The sequence below is a fragment of the Rhinoraja longicauda genome, chromosome 11 (assembly GCF_053455715.1).
Source record: "Rhinoraja longicauda isolate Sanriku21f chromosome 11, sRhiLon1.1, whole genome shotgun sequence".
NCBI classification, from domain to species: domain Eukaryota; kingdom Metazoa; phylum Chordata; class Chondrichthyes; order Rajiformes; family Arhynchobatidae; genus Rhinoraja; species Rhinoraja longicauda.
This window is the reverse complement of record NC_135963.1, coordinates 19273750-19296920: the sequence shown is the minus strand read 5'-3', so window position 1 is coordinate 19296920 and position 23171 is coordinate 19273750. Positions and strand designations below refer to the sequence as shown.

Genomic DNA, 23171 nt, shown 5'->3' with positions numbered 1-23171 from the left:
GCTGTGGAGGCCAAGACATTTGGTATTTTTAAAGCGGAGATTGATAGTTTCTTGATTAGCAAGGGCGTCAACATTTATGAGGAGAAGACAGGAGAATGGGGTTGTGAGGGAAAAATAGATCAGCCATGAAGTAGACTCGATGGGCCAAATGGCCTAATTCTGCTCCTATGTCTTGTGGTCTTCTAATTGAAAATAAGTCAAGTCAAGTCAAATTTATTTGTCACGTACACATACACGATGTGCAGTGAAATGAAAGTGGCAATGCCTGCGGGTTGTGCACAAAAAATAATTACAGTTACAGCATATAAATAAAGTTAATAAGTTACTATTAGTGTCGGCAAAAATTTAGTCTCTGGGGTTGTAAAAGTTGACAGTCCTGATGGCCTGTGGGAAGAAGCTCCGTCTCATCCTCTCCGTTTTCGCAGCGTGACAGCGGAGGCGTTTGCCTGATCGTAGCATCTGGAACAGTCTGTAAGATAAGGAGAGAAGAGGATTGCAATGTGAAGCCAGAGGAAGGAGTATAGATGGAATGGGTCAGGGCGGGATGGGGGAGATGGGGAAAGATGGGTGGCATAGTGGGAGAATAGGTGCTGAGTTACTCCAGCACTTATTGTGTGTTTTTTCAATTTCTGCTGCTGTTCCCATGGGACGTTGGCAGAATTCCCCAAGAATATATCGGAATAGCTACCTTCATTTGTCAATGGCAACACACCAGACTTGCTTCTGAATTGTCTGATGATTCACAAAGTTGCAGGTTTTTGTTCAGATTCTGCTTTTACAGAGGAAGAATGTTGAACCATTGACACCAAGCCGAACCTGATGGGAAGAAAACCAGATTCCCATGACCTTTGAGTTCAAGAAACATTTTGGAAAGCAATAACATCCCACAAATCATACCAGCAGACATTTAGAAATCAATAAATTTCAGAAGCAGACATATTTTGATTTATAATTCATTCCATTGGAACATAGGAGAAAAATGTCGTTTTAACAAATCACGAGATCAACTGCAAATTTTCTGATTTGTGCGTCTAATAGATTTTAATCTTTCAATCTATATTTAGCACTTCCCCATCCCCCGTTTAATCCACTACACGTAAAAATGCGTAGACTATCTGACTACCTGCACTTAGCTTAGAGAAACAGTGCAGAAACAGGCTTTTTGGCCCACCAAGCCTGCACGGACCAACAATCACCTGTGCACTCCCTCTATCCTACACACTGGGGCCAATTTACCAATTAACCAACCAACCCACATGTCCTTGGGATGTGGGAGGAAAACGGAGCACCCGGAGAAAACCCACGCGGTCACAAGGAGAACGTACAAACTCCGTACAGACAGCACCGGGAGAGGGGATCGAACCCGGATCTCTGGCGCTGTAAGGCAGAAACTCTACTGCTGCACCACCCTGCCGCCCTGTGCTAAAATACCGATCAGTTAACCTTGAAAGATTTTGTGCAATACATTCATATTATCTTTGTAAATGTTAATTTGAGACCTTTATAGGACTTTCAGATAGTTCCATCCAAGGGGCACCATGACGGTTTCCTACACACTAAAAGTGGCAGATGCCCGATTTGCTGGATTCTCCAAGCTACTCCTGCGTTGGAAAGGGAGTATTTACAAACTGTTGTACAAGGAGCTCATTGTGTTCATCAGCTTGTACTCAGTTTTCAGTGTCACGTACAGGTAAAGGAGTCTTTCAATATACTTTTTTTTGCAACTAATCACTGAACTCCTCTTCTTGATCCCCTATCAAACTACCTCTTTCCCATTTCCGTTCAACATCCTTCTCAAAGCAACAACTGCAAGTCTCCAATCATCTTTTCTTTCCAAAATCCTAATCTACTTACAGGTCCCGCTCTCATGCAATTCTTTACTTCAATCCTTCCCATTGGACATGTAACTCGTCCTCAGAGAAGTAACTGCCCAAACCAACGTTATGAATTACCTGTCGTGACCCTAACACATCAGTCCACATAGGGATGGATGGAGGTAAATGCGGTGAGGGCAGTGCCATGGCAGGGATAAAATAACTTTTGTTCATTTCAAGCAGGACATATTCCACAATAATCCCCTGAAAAGATAGTCATAGAGCTATACAAAATGGAAAAAGGCCCTTCAGCCCACTGTCTCCATGCCGACCATTGGCAATCAGTGCTAGTCTTATTTGCCTGCATTTTGGCCCCATCCCTTTAAACTCTTCCTATCCATATATCTGTCCAAATGTCTTTTCAAAGTCATCATTTTATCCACTTCTGTAGCTTCCTCTGGCAGCTCTTTCCAGATTGGATCATGCTCTGAGTGAAAAGGTCGCCACTGAGGTTCTCCTTAAATCTCCCCCCTCTCACCTTAAACCTATGCCCTATAGTTTTTAAATCCTTTACTCTGGGGGGAAATAGAGTGTGAGCATTCACTGTATCCATGCCCCTCATGATTTTCTATACTTTAATAAGGTCACCCCTCAGCCTCCAACGTTCCAAAGAAAAAAAGCCCCAGCCTATCCAACTTCTCCCTATAACTCAAGCCCACAAGGCCAGGTAAAATCCTGGTGAATCCTTTGTGTGCCCTTTCCAACTTAATGACATCCGTCCGATACGTGGGCGATTGTAACCGGACATGCCAAAAGACGAAGTGTCTGAAGAAGAGCCCCAACCCAAAACATCTCCTATGCTGTTCTCTAGAGATGCTGCCTGACCCGCTGAGTTACTCCAGCATTTTGAATCCCTTTATGCCAAATGCCTTCTTTCACCACTCTGCCCCCTTGACTCGCCACTTTTTGGAGATTGTGCACCTGTACTCCCAGGTCTGTCTGCTCTACAGCACCTTACAGGGCTCTGCCATTTACTGTGTAAATCCTGCCCTGGGTTGCCATACCAAAGTGCAGCATCTCACAATTGCAAAAGTTAAATTCCGCTTGCCATTCCCTGGTCCAACTGATCCTGTTGAAAACTTAGATATCCTTCCTCACACCTGTAATTCTATTAACAATGTCAATGATATTGTCATCCAAATCGTAAATGCAAAGAACAAACAACAGTGGACCCAGCACCGACCTATATGGCACTCCACTAGTCATGGGCCTCCAAATTCTCCAGCTCACCTTAGATTCCATACATAATACATGGGGCCTTGTCCAAGGCCTTGCTAAAGTCTAAAGAGCTCTTCAAATTGTATTGATGTTAATGGATTTAAAAGCACAATCTGACACTAAAGAAAATGTTAGCGTTCAAACTCAGATAAAATTATTTTTACACTTACTACTTGTATCTGATGATGTGTTTCTACTTCTATTCCTTGTAGGTATTTCCTGACACCTGCGCAGAAGATTGTCTTTGAGAAGGTGGCTACGTATTGTGATAAGCAGACAAGTCTTATCCCAATGTCTTTTGTTTTAGGTTTGAATCTAATTTTTTTTGTTTAATTCTATAAAGCCGTGAAGGATGGTTGGATAATAAATCAATATCAAAAACGTGTATTTATATTGTAACTTGTATTGTAAGGAATCTGTTTCCTGTTCATTTGTGAGGATTCTACACAGAATAGGCATATAAATGGAAAATAGTGACTGATATTCTTCATCTTGGCAGGATTAAAAAGGAAGTCCTTGGTGTCTGCCATTTCAATTGGCTCCCTGTAACAAGTCAATGAATGCCTTGGGTTTTGGTTCTGATTAGAAATGCCCTGTGTATATCTATTTAGTCCAGTTTTCTAACACGTTGCATAGAATTGAATGCCAAAGGTGACCACACTCCTTTTTGAAGCATTAAAAAGTTTCTCAAACATATAAAATTAAGTCACAATTTAATTGAAATTCTCACAAGCAGGGAATTTAATTCATATCCCACAAAATAACTTTGGGAACTGGCACTAATATTAAAGATATTTCCGGAGGTTAATAGCCGAAACACCTAAGATAACAACAAATCGAATGGCCAGGCAGATGTTTGGACTTTGACCAAGCTGTATTTGACCAAGCCGGCATGTCATGCTCCAGTCAAAGCATGGAGGGTGAAGTGATAATATGAGAAAAGAAACCTTCCCGATGCATATGGCATTCCTGTAGTGTCTAATCAGCCTGATGCATTTCTGCTGTATTTATGTACTTGGCATTCCATCCTTTCCAATTCAGCCACAATATCATTTTCAATTATTTATCTTCTCATGCACATCACTCCCACCACCTTCTCTCTGGTTCACCATTAGCATCCTACCTCATAGAAACATGATCCAGGAGAACCACACTTTGAGATAACTTCATGATGTCACTCTGCCGAGAATTTCCTACGTTCCAAATCTTATGTTCCACTCCGCTGACTGTGAACTACCACCAGTTTTCCATTCCTTCTGTTTCTGAACTGAACTTTGATCTTTTAGTCAAACCTTCTCTTGTTTCTTGAATTGTTTCCGAAATCATTTGGCCTTGCCCAATTCTCCATCTTAACCACGAGAGACATCTCAGTACTTAATTTTTTGGCTGAGCCTTTGATGTCTCTTAGTAAATATCTACAGCTCCTAGCCTTTTCAGCAGTTCAGGAATAAGGAGTTGATCTTTGTGAAGAGGGCAATATAAATGTAAGTTGTTCACATTTATGTTTTTTTTTTTAACTTTAACGATGAATTTCAATGAGTTGGAGGGAATATTTATGCCAATTTCTCAGATATATTAGAAAAGGGTAGTACTACTAGGATACAATGAAAATGCAAATTAGACCAGACCATACCTGCAGAATTTTCATTTTTAAGGGAAAAGAAAACACTCATCGTGGTTAGTGCTTCCAATCCAAAGAACTTTATGGAAATTAGTTATTTTTAAGAAAAATCCCAAGTCCTTGAAAAATAGGCACCTGTATAAACAGGACATAAGACAAGAGTAATTCTTGTCAAGTATGACCATTACTTGCTGGGAATTGATTGCGGCTTTTTGTTCTGAAAGGAAACTAATAAACGTGCTGTCAGAATGCTATGGTCTGAAAGTTATGGCTTCCGGGATCTTTACAAGTATATTTCCATTGCGGATTGTTTTAAGATTTTTCCAAACCATCAACATAAAATAAAGGTCCACGTAAGTAGAGCATTCAAGTCGTGCTCCAGTATAATGTCCCAACGAGCGAGAGGAGATGGGCTGATACGAGCAGAAGGCAGGAGAATGGGGTTGTGAGATCTGCCATGACTGAACAGCAGAGTGGACTTGATGGGCTGAATGACCTGATTCTGCTCCTATGTCTTATGTGGGAAGATTTCAGTTCGCTCTGCCCCAACGCACCACAGGGAAAATCTGAGTTTCCCCAATACCCCAACCCATTCTCATTGCTTATTGCTCAGTTGGAAAGAGATTGACCATGTTGCAAAAATTGGTAATGTTACCCTTATTTTTAGAAGACGTGCAAATTGGCATTTTATTGGTGAATATCCGCCGGCTACAGTCATATTATTCATGGGTTCTGCTACGAGATTGCAGATGCAGAGTAGGCTCCATCCTATCATTTGAACAGTAGGGAAACAAAAGGAACTTTACTGGACTTTATGTGTAGGAAAGAACTACAGATTCTGGTTTAAATCGAAGGTGGACACAAAATGCTGGAGTAACTCAGCGGGACATAAACTAGAAACATTAAAACATAGCCACAACACAATGACAGTAATTGAATTAAGCATAAATGGCTCCTACAGGCAGCATCTGTGGAGAGAAAGAACGGGTGAAGTTTCGGGTCGAGACCCTTCTTCAGACTGGACTTTACCGTGCACTCAAGGCTATTCCCTTTCTCGTATATCCGTACACTTTGGATGCATGGTTGTAATCATGTTTAGTCTTTACGTTGACTGATCAGCATGCAACAAAAAAACTGCACCTCAGTACGCGTGCAAATGGCACAGCCGTAGAGTTCTGCTTTACAGCGCCAGAGACCCGGGTTCGATCCTGACCATGTGTGCTGTTTGTACGGAGTTTGTACGTTCTCCCTGTGACCTGCGTGGGTTTTGGCCGGGAGCTCTGGTTGCCTTCCGCACTTCAGGTGATGCGGACTCGGTGGGCTGAAGGGCCTGTTTCCGCATTTTCACTGCGCCTCACTCAGTACGCGTGCAAATAAACTAAACTAGTCTTTCACATTTTATTTTTGGACTATTATTTGACGCATCTGAGTTCGATGCCAAATGATAAATGTTGTAACATTTCTTCAGACAAATATTAATGCTTACCATAAAATGTGTAAATGTCGATATACCAAGTTAATGTGTCACAATTTCATGTTCTTCTGCACTATAACCTTATCCCCATCACCCACCCTGGCAGGGTTTTATGTTACACTTATTATCAACCGTTGGTGGAACCAGTACACAAACATCCCGCTTCCAGACCGGCTGATGTGTGTGGTGTCCGGCAACGTTCACGGCGCTGATGAGAAAGGTCGGATCCTGCGACGCACACTTATCCGATACGCCAACCTGTCCGCTGTGCTCATCCTCCGCTCCATTAGCACCAGGATCCGAAAGAGATTTCCTTCCATCGAACATGTGGTAGAAGCAGGTAATGTGAGTCATATTTGCAGAAGAATATTTGGGGCGGCACGATGGCGTGGCGCGGCCGTAGAGTTGCTGCTTTACACCGCCAGAGACCCGGGTTCGATCCTGACTACGTGTGCTGTTGGTGTGGAGTTTGTACGTTCTCCCTGTGACCTGTCTGGGTTTTCGCCGGGAGCTCCGAATTCCTCCCGCACTTCAGGTGATGCGGACCCGGTGGGCCGAAGGGCCTGTTTCCGCATTATATTTCTAAACTAAACTGAACTAAGAATAATGAGTTAGCATACACCTGAATCCTTTACTGATGAATACCCATTGGCAGAATCATTAGGAACAGAGTATAAGTCTTTGAATGCATTGTTGGTTCTGTTGGTACAACAAGGGGATTGATAACTTGTAAATAGGCATGTGCAACCATAAGAACTATAGTCAGTGGAATTATCAAGTACAAGACGCATTAATACAGAAGCCTCTGCCTTTTAATCTAAGGTGCTCATGCACACACACTTTCTACCATGGGATGTGAGGATTTTTTTTGCAACAATAACCCACTCATGTCACAGTGTTACGCCTTCAATCCTGATTTCTCATGAATTAATTAAGCACAAGTCAGACACAAACACCTGTATTCGAACCAAAGCACTGTGGTATTTTCACCCATTACGTGACTGAGATAAACTCCTCCTCATGCTCAGTCTCCTAGTTCAGCCATGCACAATGGTTTGGTAAATGTGCTGCACTTTATAGCTGGATATGATAAACCTTGATTAATTCTTAATTGTATTCTCTTCTCAGCTGATACTATGAAGCTCCTGGGTTGGTATTATACCATTGTAAATGATCCACTCCACCCATTTAGCCATTTTGAACTCTTTTCAAATCAGCAATATTCAATAATATAAGGTATTAGATAGTGATTACTCAAAGACAATTGCCTGTTTTAAAGGAATAAATCTACTTGTAATTTTGAGTCTGAAATTAGTTCAAAAGGAAAATGCGCACACAAAATAATATCATTAAATAGTAATTGGCAGTTTGATTAAAACATTTGAGCAGACAACATTAGATCAGATGGTCAGTTTATCCTGATGCTGAAACTGTGTGTGTTTGAATTAGGTCGTTACAGCTAAAATAAAGAACGGGTTGGACAAACATTTGACCATAATTGGCGCCACCTAATGTTCATGAATTGAAAACCATGCAGCATTCAATGATATTCCCATGCTGGCATGTGATTCTTCCATTTGATTTTTTAATAGGAAATGGAAAGTCAGTCCCTTTTGATTTTAACTTATCAAGTATATAAATACACTCCCATGAAATAAGTTCCCATGAAAAAGAGTCAGGAACTCATGATGCAGCCTTATAGGACTTTGGTAAGGCCACATTTGGAGTATTGCATGCACCCCATTGCAAGAAGGACGGGGCAGCTTTGGAGAGGGTGCAGAGGAGGTCTACCAGAATGAAGCAGCGATCAGGAGGTATTAGCAACAAGGAGAGGTTGGATAGACTTGGAGTGTTTTCTCTGGAACACTGGAGTTTGATGGGCGATCTGATGAATGATATAAAATTATGAGAAGTCAGGTAGACAGTCAGAGCCTTATTATACTGAGAATAGTAAAGATGAGACGGTTAAGTTTAAAGGAAATGTGTGGGGCAGTTTTTTTTACACAGAGGGTGGTGAATGCTGCTGGTGGAAGCAGATATGATAGTGGCACTTAAGAGACTTTTGGATAGGCATATGGATATGGAGGGGTATGGACTATGCACAGACATTGTGGCTGAAGGACCTGTTCCTGTGCTGCACTGTTCTATGTTCTACGTTCTATTAGCTACTCATTCTTGTTTACAGGTTTTATGACCCATGACGAACTGGAGAAATTTGAAAGCCTTTACTCTGACTTTAATAAGTATTGGATTCCGTGTGTGTGGTTCACGAATCTGGCAGCTCAGGCAAGGAGAGAAGGACGGATCCGCGACGATGTTGCTCTCAGACTGCTGATGGATGTAAGCTTGATCCCGAGCGTACTGTAAATAAATCAGTGTGCCGATTTATAATAAGCCCCAGTCATTGAGTTGGAGGACAAAAGATTGTACGACAAAGCTCACAACAAAACCCACTGCACGTAAAGAAGGGAATTTCACTCAGAGAACAATTTGTCTGAAGCATTCAAGGTTGTACAGTGGCGCAGATGGTAAAGCTGCTGCCACACAGCACCAGAGACCCAGGTTCGATCCTGACGTCGGGTGCTGTCTGGGCGGAGTTTACACGTTGTCCTTGTCACCTCGAGAGTTCCTTCCGGGCGCTTCAGATTCCTCCCACATCCCAAAGACATGCAGGTTTTAGATTAATTGCCATAAAGTTGCCTTTAAGGTGTAGAGTAAGAGGGATAACATGGAACTAGTGTGAACGGGTGATCGATGCTCGTTATGGACTCAATGGGCTGAAGGGCCTGTTTCGATGCTGCATCTCTAAACTAAACATTGAGGAAACTACCTACGACCATTTATAAAGCAATTACTCTCTATGAAAAAAGAATGATTTCTCCAGAAAACTCACAATGAGTGGAGCATAGTTAGCATACGCATTACCTGCATAAAATCATTCTTAATCTCATTGAATAGCATGAAAAGCAAACCTGACTGAAAGACAAATTATCCAGTGGTCTTTACCATGGAACAGGACTACCATTATTTGCAGCCTACAACACGTTGATAAAGTATACATTAACATCAGTGTGCGGCATCACTTCAAATGGTCAAATATATTATACTTTAGGCTTTAGAGATACAGCATGGAAATCCACCAAGACCGTGCCGACCCAGCGATCACCCCCACACTAGCACTATCCTAAACACTAGGGACAATTTTGCCCAAATCAATTAACCTACAAACCTGTATGTCTGGAGAGTTCAAGGAAACCTGGAGAATCTGGAGTGTGCACCTAGAGAAAACCCAAGAGGCCGCAGGAATAATGTACAAACTCTGCACAGACAGCACCCATAGTCAGGATTGAACCTGGGTCTCTGGTACTATAAGGCAGCAACTCTGCTGCTGTGCCCTTTCTGCTGACATTCTCCTCAGTGATCTTCACTACATAAATGATAATGCATCACATTAACATAATTTGTATATTTATATATATATATATATATATATTTATATATATATATTTATAGACACATACACACACATATGTATATATATATATATATATATATATATATACACATGGAAAATAGGTGCAGGAAGAGGCCATTCGGCCCTTAGAGCCAGCACTGCCATTCTTTGTGATCATGGCTGATCGTCTTCAATCAATAACCCGTGCCTGCCTTCTCCCCATATCCCTTGATCCCACTAGCCCCTAGAGCTCTATCCAACTCTCTCTTAAATCCATCCAGTGATTTGGCCTCCACTGCCCTCTGTGGCAGAGAATTCCACAAATTCACAACTCTCTGGGTGAAAAAGATTTTTCTCACCTCAGTTTTAAATGGCCTTCCCTTTATTCTAAGACTGTGGCCCCTGGTTCTGGACTCGCCCAACATTGGGAACATTTTTCCTGCATCTAGCTTGTCCAGTCCTTTTATAATTTTATATGTTTCTCATCCTTCTAAACTCCAGTGAATACAAGCCTGGTCTTTTCAATCTTTCCTCATATGTCAGTCCCGCCATCCCAGGGTCAATCTCGTGAACCTACGCTGCACTGCCTCAATTACAAGGATATATATATATATATATATAGAGAGAGAGAGAGAGAGAGAGAGAGAGAGATTTCTATATATAGATATATAGATAGATATATAGATATATTTCCTTTCCTTTCTTGCAGGAATTAAATCTTCATCGAGCAAAATGCAGTCTGTTGTTTCACTATGACTGGATCAGTATTCCACTCGTGTATACTCAGGTCAGTATTTCATTGAACTTCACCCCACAAAATTGAATGATGCCAACTTCAATCCATTGCTTATGCCAGGTCTGTTGATCTCTAGCATACAGGGTATGCCATCTGGGTCAAGAGGAAGGTGGCAGGAAATTCCCCTGGTCTGCCAGGCCATGCTGAGGAAAATGAGCTGTGAACCCCCTCAAGATGGTGAAGTCATAAACAATACTCCCCAAAGGTAGCTCTGTAGCACGGGTTCAAGCAGACGGATAGTTCTTCATCTGCTGTCAATGCTCACATGCTTACTGGGAGGAAGAAAGAAACTTCTTTTTAAAGTTGACATTTATTGAACTATTTTGGGTATAAATGCAATCAGCCTAATTTCATCCCAATGTTTAAACGCTTAGAAATACAGCGTGGAAAGAGGGCTTTTGGCCTGCTGAGTCTGCACCGACAAGCAATCCCCGCACACCAACACTATCTTACATACATTAGGGACAATTTGCAACTTTACCGGAGCCAATTAACCGACAAACCTGTACGTCTTTGGAGTGTGGGAGAAAACCGGAGCACCCGGAGGAAACCCACGCAGGTCATGGGGAGGACCATACAGCACCATCTCTACAGACAGCACCCATAGTCAGGATCGAACCCGGGTCTCTGGCGCTGTAAGGCAGCAACTACCGCAACTCCACCGCTGCGCCACCGTGTAGATGATCTTTTCCTCTCTTTGGGCAGGGCAAGGAACTCCTAGTTGGTGCTGGGAATCCAGTTTATTGGCATTTCACTGAGATCAGAAATTCATGATGTGGGGAAATCATCAACATCAATGTATGTTACATCTACCACTGAGTCTTTGGATAGATATAGTTTATAATTTAATTAGAGTCCTTTGAGGATGTATCAAACAGGGTAGATAAAGGAGAACCGATACAGTAGATATATCTGAATTTCCATAAAGGCATCTGATCAGCTGCAATATAAGGGATCCTGCATAAGACCCTGTGGTAATATGTTGGTAATGATAAGGGAGGTGTTACTACACAGTAAGAAGAGTGTTGGGTACAAAGAACATTATTTGACACTTACTGGGGTGTCAACAGGAATCAGTGCCAGGAGCTTATCTGGTCATCTTTGATATTAATGAGTGGGAGAGACAGTCAAAAGTCTGTCCCCTGTGATGGAGACATAGAGATCAAGAAAGGGGAGAGTTGATAGTTTGTCTCCTGTGTCTGTTAGCCTGATGAGCGGTCCCGACCCAATATATCAGTCTGAGGAAGAATCCCCACTGAAACGTCACCTATCCATGTTCTCCAGAGATGCTGCCTGACCCACTGAGCAACTCCAGCACTTTGTATTTTTTTTGCCAATATTAATGACCTTGATAAAGACGCCACATACATCATGGTCATATTTGCTGATTATAGAAAGACTAGTGGGCAAACATAATCTGTGGAAGATACAAAGAGCCTGTAAACATCGAACAGTTAAGCAAGTTGGCCACCATTTGGCAAATGTAACATAATTGGGGAATAGAAATTAATATTGTTTAAAAGAGAGCATGTGGATCGATGTTATACAGAGGGATCTTGGTGTTTTTGTACATGAAGCTCAGGAAGTTGACCTGCAGGTACAGGCATTAACTATGAGGCAAATGAAACACCAGCCTTGATTACAAAGGAGAGCGAATATAAAAGAGGGGAAATTTTACCATAAGTGTACAGGGTTTGGACACCAGCTATACTGCATACAGTTTTTCCTTAAAAAAGGATGTATTGGTATTGTTGGCAGTTCAGAGAAGTCTCGGTCGGTTAATCCCTGTGATGAGGGGAAAGTTGAGCAGGAGATTAGGAGGATGCATAGTAATCTTATTATCAGATTCTGAGGGAGTTGACAAGATAAATGAAGGAAGATGTTTCTCTCAGGCGAGAATTTCTAATCGGGGAGCGAAATTTCAGAAAAGGGTCATTTATTTAAGACTGAGGCAAGGAGGATTTCTTCTCTCGGAGTCATGAATATGTGGTGTTCTCCAGCCAGGGGAACATTAGGAGGGAAATTGCAGTTCATGGTCAAGACTGGGATAGATTTTCAGCCAATAGAAGAATCAAAGGTTATGAAAATTTATCAGAAAAGTGATGGTAGGGCCAAAATCAGACTAGCCAGGATCTTATTGAATAATAAGGGTGATAGGAAGTGTATGGCCTCCTATTGCTGAACTATCAGTCAGTTTATTGTTGGCAGTGCACATGGGCTTGTACTCGCTGGAGTTTAGATGGATGAGGGGGGACCTCATTGAAACATACAGAATAGTGAATGGCTTGGATAGAGTGGATGTGGAGAGGATGTTTCCACTAGTGGGAGAGTCTAGGACTAGAGGTCGTAGCCTCAGAATTAAAGGACGTTCTTTTAGGAAGGAGATGAAAGAAATTTCTTTAGTCAAAGGATGGTGAATCTGTGGAATTCTTCTCCACAGAAGGCGGTGGAGGCCGTCAGTGGATATTTTTAAGGCAGAGATAGATTCTTCATTAGTACTGGTGTCAGAGATGCCAGGAGAATGGGGTTAGGAGGGAGATTGATCAGCCATGATTGAATGGCGGAGTAGACTAGATGGGCCAAATGGCCTAATTCTACCCCTATTCCTGATGGAGCAACCTGGTGCCTACAATAAATTTTCATAACAAATAATAAAATACTGACCACAAGAGTAGATCTGCAAACTATTTTTTTCCTGATCTTGTGAATGGTCCACATTCCATGAGTTATAACTGTCCCTTTTGTTTCATTCACAGGTGGTTACTATTGCTGTCTATTCCTTTTTTGCTTGCTGTCTGATTGGACGCCAATTTCTTGAACCAAAGCCAGGCCATGAAGACGATAAGATAGACATCTATGTTCCGGTCTTCACCTTACTGCAGTTCTTCTTTTATGCAGGCTGGCTTAAGGTCAGGACTTTGCAATCAATTGTGTACATTTAAAGGTCGGATTAAGGGAATTTAGATGTTATAGGGAGTTGCATGAAAATTACGCAACGGGGAATCCACGACACATCTTATTATTAATTTCAAAATTTTATAAATTAAAAATTCATAAGCATGGGAGAAATTCACGGATGGATCCCAGTAATGTCCAACTTCACAATCTAACACTGTTTATTTCATAACCGTCAGAGTGCTGTACCTTAGTCTTTGGAAAGCCAAGCTGTGAATAAACCTAAATATCTTATAGCTGAATTTAAGAAATACAAATCATTCAATGGAAATTCCAGAGTGGTCAGTTATAACTATGTGATCTGATGTGGACGATGTGATCTGTGCCAAACCTTCTTCTTCTTTTTGGTTATTCATACATGTAATTTTGAATTCAATTGTTTCCAATCTTTCATTAAAGCCATCTTCTATGATTCTCACATCAGCAAAATGGTCTCTACCTATAATTTTCCCTGAGCTGCTTTCCTATCTTTCTTCCATAATCAGGTGGCAGAACAGATCATTAATCCATTTGGGGAAGATGATGATGATTTTGAAACAAACAAACTGATAGACCGCAATCTTCAGGTATGTTAATATTGTGCTTTGGCATTATTGTGTGCAATGGCCAAAGCACGTGTTTTGGCGCTGCAGAAATGGCTTGACAGTAGAGACAATTATGGCAGATACAATTTGAGATTTGTAATAGAAAAAAATCCACCAGGTGGCGCCACCAGCAGTGGCTGTCTCGCCAACAATCTGTGTCCTTTCTACTGTTTTTTAAATTATTTTAAGTGTGTGTTAAAGTATGTTTTAGTGTTTTTTGGTTTGTTTTATGTGGGGGGTGGGGGGAATTGGGGGAAACTTTTTTTCAATCTCTTGCCTTGACGGAGGTGCGATTTTTCGTATCTCCGTCCCCACTGTGACCTACCATCAAGGACAGGTGTTTGGGGGGGTTTTCTTTATTATAGAGAGAATTCTTCTGTCATCAGCTGTGGAGGTCTTCCTTGGCCTGCCAGTCCCTTTGCGATTAGTAAGCTCACCAGTGCTCTCTTTCTTCTTAATGATGTTACAAACAGTTGATTTTGGTAAGCCTAAGGTTTGGCTGATGTCTCTGACAGTTTTATTCTTGTTTCTCAGTTTCACAATGCCTTCTTTGACTTTTATTGGCACAGCTTTGGTCCTTATGTTGATAAACAGCAATAAAAGTTTCCAACGGTAATGGAATGACTGGAGGAAAGACTAGGTGCTGGGAGCTCTCTTATACCTGCATTAAGGATGCATTTAAACACACCTGAGCAATTACAAACAACTGTGAAGCCATGTGTCCCAAACATTATGGTGCCCTGAAATGGGGGGACTATGTATAAACACACACAGCTGTAATTTCTACATGGTGAAAAAATGTATAAAAATGCCCTTTATTAAAATCTGACAATGTGCACTTTAACCACATGTGATTTATTCTATTACAAATCTCAAATTGTGGAGTACAGAGGCAAATAAATAATTGATGGGTCTTTGTCCCAAACATTATGGAGGGCACTTAGTCTTCATTTGTGACTTAATTTTAATCAATAACATACTAAAGTGCCAGTGTTCTTTCTGACCCCTCAGAGAAAATATTGCTATTTATTATATTCACATGTACTGAGATACAGTGAAGTTTTTGTTTGTGTGATAGCCAATTAAATCAGATAATGCTATATGTGAATACAATGGGGAAAGGACAAAGTGCAAGAGTAACTCAGCAGGTCAAGCAGCATCTCTGAAGTCTGAAGAAGGGTCTCGAACTAAAACATCACCTGTCCATGTTCTCCAGAGATGCTTGTGGAGTTTTGTAAGGAACATGTTTTGTATATATTTATTTCTCGAATAAAGTATATTTTTGAAATTTATTTTAAAAAAAGTTCTCCAGAGATGCTGCAGGATCTGTTGCGTTACTCCAGCATTTTGTGTCCTTTTGTGTATTAACCAGCAACTGCAGTTCCTTGTTTAAACGGAGTTAAATGCAGTTACAATGGGGAATTGCCTTCAGAGTCTATCTGACATCAATGGCTCCTTTGTGCATTGCCTGAAAAATTAGGTTATCAAAGAGAAATTTAAATGCATCACAAAGATCAGGATTTTCAAGTTTTTTAATTATTTTATTTATTTGTGTCATCACACAGCTGTTTGCCAATAGCGAGCAAATTTTAGTGCCACGTCGTTGGCCTCTGCAAGATTCTTTACAGTGCACGTGTCATGCAGCATGTCACAGCTCAGGAGATGTTCCATAGTCTGGAGGCCCCGTCCGCACTCGCAGTCTGCCGCATCTTCAGTATATCCCCACTTCAGCATGTTCGATTTGCTCCTCCCCATGTCTGTCCTCAATCTGTTGAGACTGTGCCAGGTTATCCACGGTTGGTTGGAACCTGATGGGAGTTTCTCAGAGGGATCGATTGCCATGTGAGTGTCTTCCGGAGATTTCTCTAGTCTCTCTTCCCAGAGATTGAGCCTTCTGGACGATGCACTGCAGACCAGGGGATAGACAGAAGAGAGGAAACTTCTGCATGATTTCTAACGCTAGGGTGGTCATGTCTTTCATCTCTGATTGTTGGAGGCATTCTTTTTGACTGGCTACAGCTCTTCTGATTCCAGGAGGTGCAATGCCAGAGTAGGTGGATGTTGTCAGTCTTGGTAGGTTTCATGCATTCACTGATGCAGCGACAGCTTGTGTTTAGCACAGGATCAATCTTCATTGCATGAGCTGAGCGCTCCCATACTGCACAGGCATACTCTGCAGTGGAGAAGCAGAGCTGTTGATCGAATGGTTTTAGAATTTTAAATAATGATGATTAATTAAAGATTTATTTTGGGATTTGCCTTCTCTACACTCTCTTAACTTTGTCTTGTGCATAATGAAAATCTTTCAGTTTAGCAAATGTGGACAAAGTTATTTTGTGCTTCACAGGCCACAAGGATGATTTGAAGAAGCCATCTTGTATTCTTTACAAACAACTTTATTTATTCCTCATCAAATAATACCTTACATTAAGCACAAAATCATTAACATATACATGTATAAAACAGGATACTATATTGAAGATAATCAGGTCATCCATCTAAAATGTTGAATCTGTTTCTTTCCAGATAAATATTTCCAGTATTTTCTGTTTTTATTGAAGATTTCCAGCAGCTGCAGCTTTTTTGATTTTCACTATTTTTTGGTTATGCAGGTTTCCTTTCTTTCAGTGGATGATATGTACCTGAATCTCCCAGCTTTGGAGAAGGATAAATATTGGAACAATACTGCACCTCAACCTCCTTACACCATTGCCACAGCAAGCGAGACCCACAAACCATCATTTTTGGGATCAACCTTCGATATGCAGTTAGTATAAGTTCCATTCTATGTCTTCACGAGAGTGATGGGAGGAAAATCATTAGATTTAAGCAATGCACTCAGTCACAGGATGAGAACATAATTGCCAGACCTGGCACTTATTGTCCAACCTTAATTACCTCAGAAATAATACGACTGAGTCAATTGCTTTGTAGGATGGGGTGGGAAATCTGGATTCACAAATAGACCAGAGGATAAAAGGATGGCAAATTTCCTTCCCCGAAAGCCAATAGTGAACTAGATAGGGATACAAGGAACTGTAAATGTTGGTTTATTAAAAAAAAAAAAAAATGCTGAAATAACTCAGCAGGTCAGGTTGCATCTCCAGAGAGCAAGGATTTGTGATGTTTTGGGTCGCGTCCCGTTTATATTAAAAAAATTGAAGATTGAAAGGCGTGCAAGGTGTCTGATGTAGGTCGTAAAGAGCTGGACATGGGGCAATAGGATGGAATCAAGATATTTGGAGATGAGTTCTGTGGGGCAGGAGCAGGTAGGAACAATCAGTCTGTTGATGGATTTAGTGAAAGACTGGATGGGTTGTGATTCGTGATGGGCATCACCGAGACAGCTTTAATTTAAATTCTGGAACTGTCATTCAAAACTACATTGAGACAAAGACAAGAACCCCTAGTTTAGTAATTAAGTATGATATACTTATGATGTAGGTTAATTGACTTGGTAAATGTAAAAATTGTCCCTAGTGGGTGTAGGATAGTGTTAAAAACTGCCCCTAGTGGGTGTAGGATACTTCCCATATAGTCCCTGGTGGACTCTTAGGAAGTGATGACCATCAGATACTGTATTGTATTAGTATACAAGAGCAAAATTTATTAACCAAATATTATTTTTTGTTAAATACAATTTCTAAAGTATTTTACACTCTTTTACATATATCACTTGTTTATAGAATGGTTTGATGAAATACCATTGATAGCTTATTGACTTATTCATGCCAACTTGTATTAATCTAGCACCTATAATATATCCCTAAGCACTTCATGGTGATGTTATCAAATCAATTTGAACCCATCTGGTGCAACAAGATTGTATTTACGTTATCAGAAATTGAAATATCCATTTCACTCTGGGACCAGGGTTCAGATTTCTGATTCAAGTCCACTTGAAACATTTTATAATTTTCCAATTAGCAGAGATCACATGATTACTCACAAGATCCAATGACCTCAAGAAATCCTAATAGGTCAATTAGAAACCCATCAGAAAAATTATTAACAATTATTTCAACGTCCATTATATGTAAAATTAACTGTTCATGTTTTTATTATTTCAGCATGATCGACAGCCAGGTACAGCACGAGTCAGAAATGGAGCTCAAAGTTCACACTCCCTTATTTAATCGCTTCCTGAATGTTGCTGCTTCACCAGCCATTAGTCTTAGAAACTTTGGCTGGGGCAATAAACCAAATTCATTACAAGGTAGCTCTTCAAATTGCCAGCTCAATGAATCTGATCTGGTCATACATATGAAGGAAGAGGAGTCTGAAAGAGAGGATCAAGACAGACCCACTGAACCCAGTCTTGGTACCATACTGAACAGCTCAGATCATCAAAATTAATGTGACAGCCCTCTTTCTGTACAGTGGGCAACCTCATGAAAAAAATGGACAAATGTCATCAACTTTTCTGCTCGAGTAACTTTCAAAATGCATGAGCGATGAATCTTCCAGTTTCAGGTAACCCACACCCCATGTTCTCCCAGTCACCTTTCCACTGTTCTCCCTTTTTTTAATCTTTCCAATCCCCTTCCATCTGCCCATGATCCCTGCCCCATCAGATTCCATTTATCATCTATCAGTCTAATTCCAGCAAGTGCAAGTCATTTAAATGTGAAATTCAAGTTTAAAAAAAGAGTGTCAGAGGTTATGGAGAGGAGGCAGGAGAATGGGGTTTGGAGTGAGAGATCGATCAGCCATGATTGAATGGCGAATTCTACTCCTATCCCTTATAAGCAGTAAACTTAAGAGACAGCAAGTTCAAAGAACTCGATATCATAATATTGCAGGCTTTAGAAAGTCAAAACATATGCCATGTGTAGAGAACTAAAGCAGATTAGAAGCATAAAGTGAAGAAATACTTAAAAGAAATCACAAGTACAAAAGTGGTCACAGAATATAATTAGACATCAAGATTAAAGACCCAAACAATGATGTATATTATACACAAGAGTCAAGCCCACTAGAGACCAAAGACAGAATGTGCTTTGCACCAAACGATCCAGGCAAAATCTTAGGTGGATATTTCTCATCTTTCCTAGAAGGGGCATGGTGAATTTGAAGGGAGCAGTGAAATTCTAGAATATTGATGGGCTTACAGGTGGGCAATACAAATGAGTTGAATTCCAAGCTACTATGCAGGTGACCCCCATGCTACAGTTCACATCATGACTAACACAAATCCGTCATCTGCACATGTCACGAAGCAAACACTGAACAGAAATATCTTCTTTTTACATAGATCATATCATATATATACAGCCGGAAACAGGCCTTTTCGGCCCTCCAAGTCCGTGCCGCCCAGTGATCCCCGTACATTAACACTATCCTACACCCACTAGGGACAATTTATACATTTACCCAGCCAATTAACCTACATACCTGTACGTCTTTGGAGTGTGGGAGGAAACCGAAGATCTCGGAGAAAACCCACGCAGGTCACGGGGAGAACGTACAAACTCCTTACAGTGCAGTGCAGCACCCGTAGTCAGGATCGAACCCGAGTCTCCGGCGCTGCATTCGCTGTAAAGCAGCAACTCTACCGCTGCGCTACCGTGCCGCCCAACATCACATGGGTGCCGTAGATCAGATGGGTGAGTTTTATTCTCATCTCGTTTAGGTACTGATTTGCAAATTCATTAAGGGAAAACTTCCCATTACCAAGTGGCCATCTATATACTAAAACTCTCGTTTGATTGTTCCTGAACTAGCCAAAATGGTACACGATAGCGCGACAATTTTAGGCCCACCTTACTCACCGTCGTCCCTTTGGTGCTAATGGAAGAGGTTTCATTGAAATCGGTATTATATTTTAAAAGTTGTTCACATTTTAAAATTTAAATCTATCTCCGAGGGAAGGAGGATAAGGAGGGCTGAGGGGGACGGGCAGTGGGGAGGAGGGGAAGGGCATTGGGGAGGAGAGGGTGCTGCACCAATGCAGGAAAGGTTTGGGCCAACTTGGTCTAGTAACATTTAGAAGAGGGTACTTTGCTGGGTAAATTCACCATGACTGCTATCATCTCGAGGATAGGTTTGTTTTCATTGGCAGAAGGCTGGGGAGATAGATTCCTGACATAGTTTACAAAATTCTGATAGAGGGAAAATTTCTTTATGTAGAGTTGATATTTCAATCAGACCAGCAAATCTTATCGAGCAGTAAACTCCAGAAGCCTATCCTTGCTCCAAAATTTGTACAAATTTAGAAATACAATTTTCAACAGACAAGTAGTCAAGATAGTGTTTTTTAAAAATAGTGTTTATTAAATCATTTCCAAAATATATCACTGCTAATGTTTCTTCATTTAAACTTTCCACAGACATAGCACTGTTGAGCCATTAATCCTCCACGTAGAAGCTGGAAGTAAAAAAATCATGTTATTAACACAAACCAAATTCTAATTAGAATGCTGTAGTGCATTTGATGAGAAAACTAAATTTTTGCAATTCTCCATTCAAAAAATCACTGAATGTAAGACACAGAAGGAAACAGGTGATATGCACCTAGAATTCCCACAATTTGCAGCCGTGTCTCGATGTCAGGGCATGTTGGACTAATTAACAAAGGCTGTTAGTTCCGTTAGTTTTATTGGTGCTTGAATACCATCTGGCAACTTATTTCCATGCCTTCAGTCTACAAAAGTAGCATCATTTATTTCAGTAGCAGAACTGGATAATGTTGTCATCATTAGATCAGGAAAAAGTTGATTAGCACCATACTGGAGGTCTACATTCAATATAAATTCATTGTGAATGCCATCTACCAACATCACTGATACGTACCATGGAGATTTCTGTTCAGATGGGCCTCTACTTTGTCTTTCACGCCCTAATCTTCTTAAACAATATCTTCAAGTCTAAGAATACAAAAAAGCAAAGATATAGTACCTCAGTAGGCAAACATGTCATGTTGCTGTCCACCGAACACACTTCCCAAGTCTTCTACAGATCACTAGGTGTCACCACAGATGTTCAGTAGCAGAACTGACAGAAATTATCATCATCAAAACAACCATCAGGCAGAGCGAGGAACAGCAGCCAGGGGAGGGAAAGGGCGCGCTGACCAGCGAGTGCTCAGTTCTCCAAGGGATCTCTTCACAGGGTGAACTCAGAGATCGCAGCGTGTTGTCCTCATCGGCACTCGCCGCCCGGCTATTGTATCATTGGCAAAGCAGACTACCAATGGAAGACAAGGAATAAATTTGCAGTCATGACCCAAAACAACCATCAGTCTGCCTCCATAGAAGTTGCTTGACCCACTGTACTCTTCCAGCAGTTTGCTTTCTGCTTCAGATTTCCACCACCTGCTGTCCCGCCTGATGTGGAATTCCAAACCGCATTCAGTTGTGTACAGTGAAGAAACTGGCACGGGGCTTAGGCAGGGCAAGACGAATGGCCTCTCATATACGAAAGGAACTGTAGATGCTTGTTTTTACACAAAGGATGGACTCCCCCCTCTCTCTCTAGACCACATTCTTATAAAGCAATTCCCAAAGTAGAATTAGGAATTAAAATTAACATACCATGACCAAAACATATTCAATCCTTTAACTTCCAAGTCAATTCCACTGCTGGAGTTGATATTAACCGATCTGTAGACAGAAAATTGCATTTCAATGACCAAAAACTGGATTTTACATATGCAGATTATTAGTTAAAAGTGGAGGAAATGTCAACTTCGTCGGTTTTCTCATTAAATCTACAAGTACAGCTGGAAAAATGCAACTCGTGGGTCCCAATTAGTCAGAAGGGTCCCTAACAGTCACCCATTCTCCAGAAATGCTGCCAGACCCAACACTGTGTTCCTTTTCAACCCATGAGTCTAGTTCCCAAAGCAATGGGCAATTTAATAGTTCAATTTTTAAACAAGACCCAATAAACAGATTTGGGTTGTACCGCTTAATGCAATTATTACAACACAACCGCATTGCTGCCTAAAAACGCACTGCAAATGTTTAGTCATGGCTGGGGGGGAAAATCATAAAATAAAAGTGATAAGAGTATAATTAGGCCATTCGACCCACCAATTATGACATTAACCCATTCCTCCTGCCTTCTCATAAACTCTCAGTCACCCGTACTAATCATGCATCTGCAGTTATTTTCTTATACCAGCATCTGCAGTTATTTTCTTATATCCAGCATCTGCAGTTATTTTCTTATACTAATCATGAATCTATCCATCTCTGCCTTAAACATATCCACTGACGGCCTCCCACAATCGCCTGTGGCAAAGAATTCCACAAATACAACCTCACGAGCAAGAATTTACAATAAACTAGCTTGCAACTCTGTTGAATATAAAATTACGATACAGCTTGCGAAGTTAACAACGTTGGACCCGAGCAAATACGATTTCACACGCCGGAGCATTTTTTAAAAATTTAAATCTTGCCAATTGTGAAAAATACTTTCCCACGAAGCGCTATAAAAATGGTAACGAATGGAAATGCACCGACGTGCGGCTTACCGGACAACACAGTCCACAAGTGCAGCTGGAAAATGCAACTCATTGGCCCCAGTTATTGGATTCTGTTCGCTTAGACTGCCATATCCACTTTTTATATCATTAAAATGAAGTGACTTTAAAGTAAACGGGTCTCGGGTCGTCTTACATTATAGGCAACGCATCAGTGCAACCACTCACCACATGGTCGGTATCAGGGTGAAGATCTCTATACTCGGGCTTCACATAAGAACCTCCTCCAGCAGCCGCATGGCCAGGGCCACGGCCCGCATCCTCCTCTCCGGAGCCTGGAAGAGAGGAAGCAGTGAACGTGAACCCCAACCCGGGCAGAGCGAGGAACAGCAGCCGGGGGAAGGGAAGGGAAGGGCGCGCTGACCAGCGAGTGCTCAGTTCTCCAAGGGATCTCTTCACAGGGTGAACTCAGAGATCGCAGCGTGTTGTCCTCATCGGCACTCGCCGCCCGGCTATTGCTGCCCTCCTCGGAGGGCCGGAGCCCTGGGCCTGGCCTCTCGCTTACCTTACACGTGGACCCGGCTCCCGGTCGGGGATCACCGGCGGACCCATGACTCCCGGTCGGGGATCTCCGGCGCCAAAGGCCGAGCGCCGCCCCGGACCCTGTATATATACACACGCACCCCCTCGCTGACGTCAGAAAAAAAGCTGGAAGGCGACTGGCCCAACATCTCCGTGACGTGACAATGCGTGCCACGTGATCAGCT

At 41.5% G+C, this 23171-nt stretch overlaps 1 protein-coding gene and 1 long non-coding RNA gene across 2 annotated transcripts; one reads left to right on the top strand and one right to left on the bottom strand.

Annotated features, from left to right (window-relative positions):
• Positions 1-1538: 1538 nt before the first annotated feature.
• On the top strand, positions 1539-18332 carry best4 (bestrophin 4). The gene is made up of 9 exons (XM_078408097.1): positions 1539-1690; positions 3305-3399; positions 6294-6527; positions 8373-8527; positions 10351-10428; positions 13194-13346; positions 13878-13958; positions 16589-16743; positions 18047-18332. Exons 1-9 carry the CDS (start codon positions 1539-1541, stop codon positions 18330-18332), a joined length of 1389 nt encoding a protein of 462 aa, XP_078264223.1.
• A 1894-nt stretch (positions 18333-20226) lies between these two features.
• LOC144598350 (uncharacterized) lies at positions 20227-23074 on the bottom strand. Its single transcript, XR_013547853.1, has 5 exons — positions 22970-23074; positions 22633-22739; positions 21509-21577; positions 20769-20842; positions 20227-20343 (listed from the first exon to the last, which is right to left on the bottom strand). It is a non-coding gene; the product is annotated as an uncharacterized LOC144598350 (long non-coding RNA).
• Positions 23075-23171: the final 97 nt, after the last annotated feature.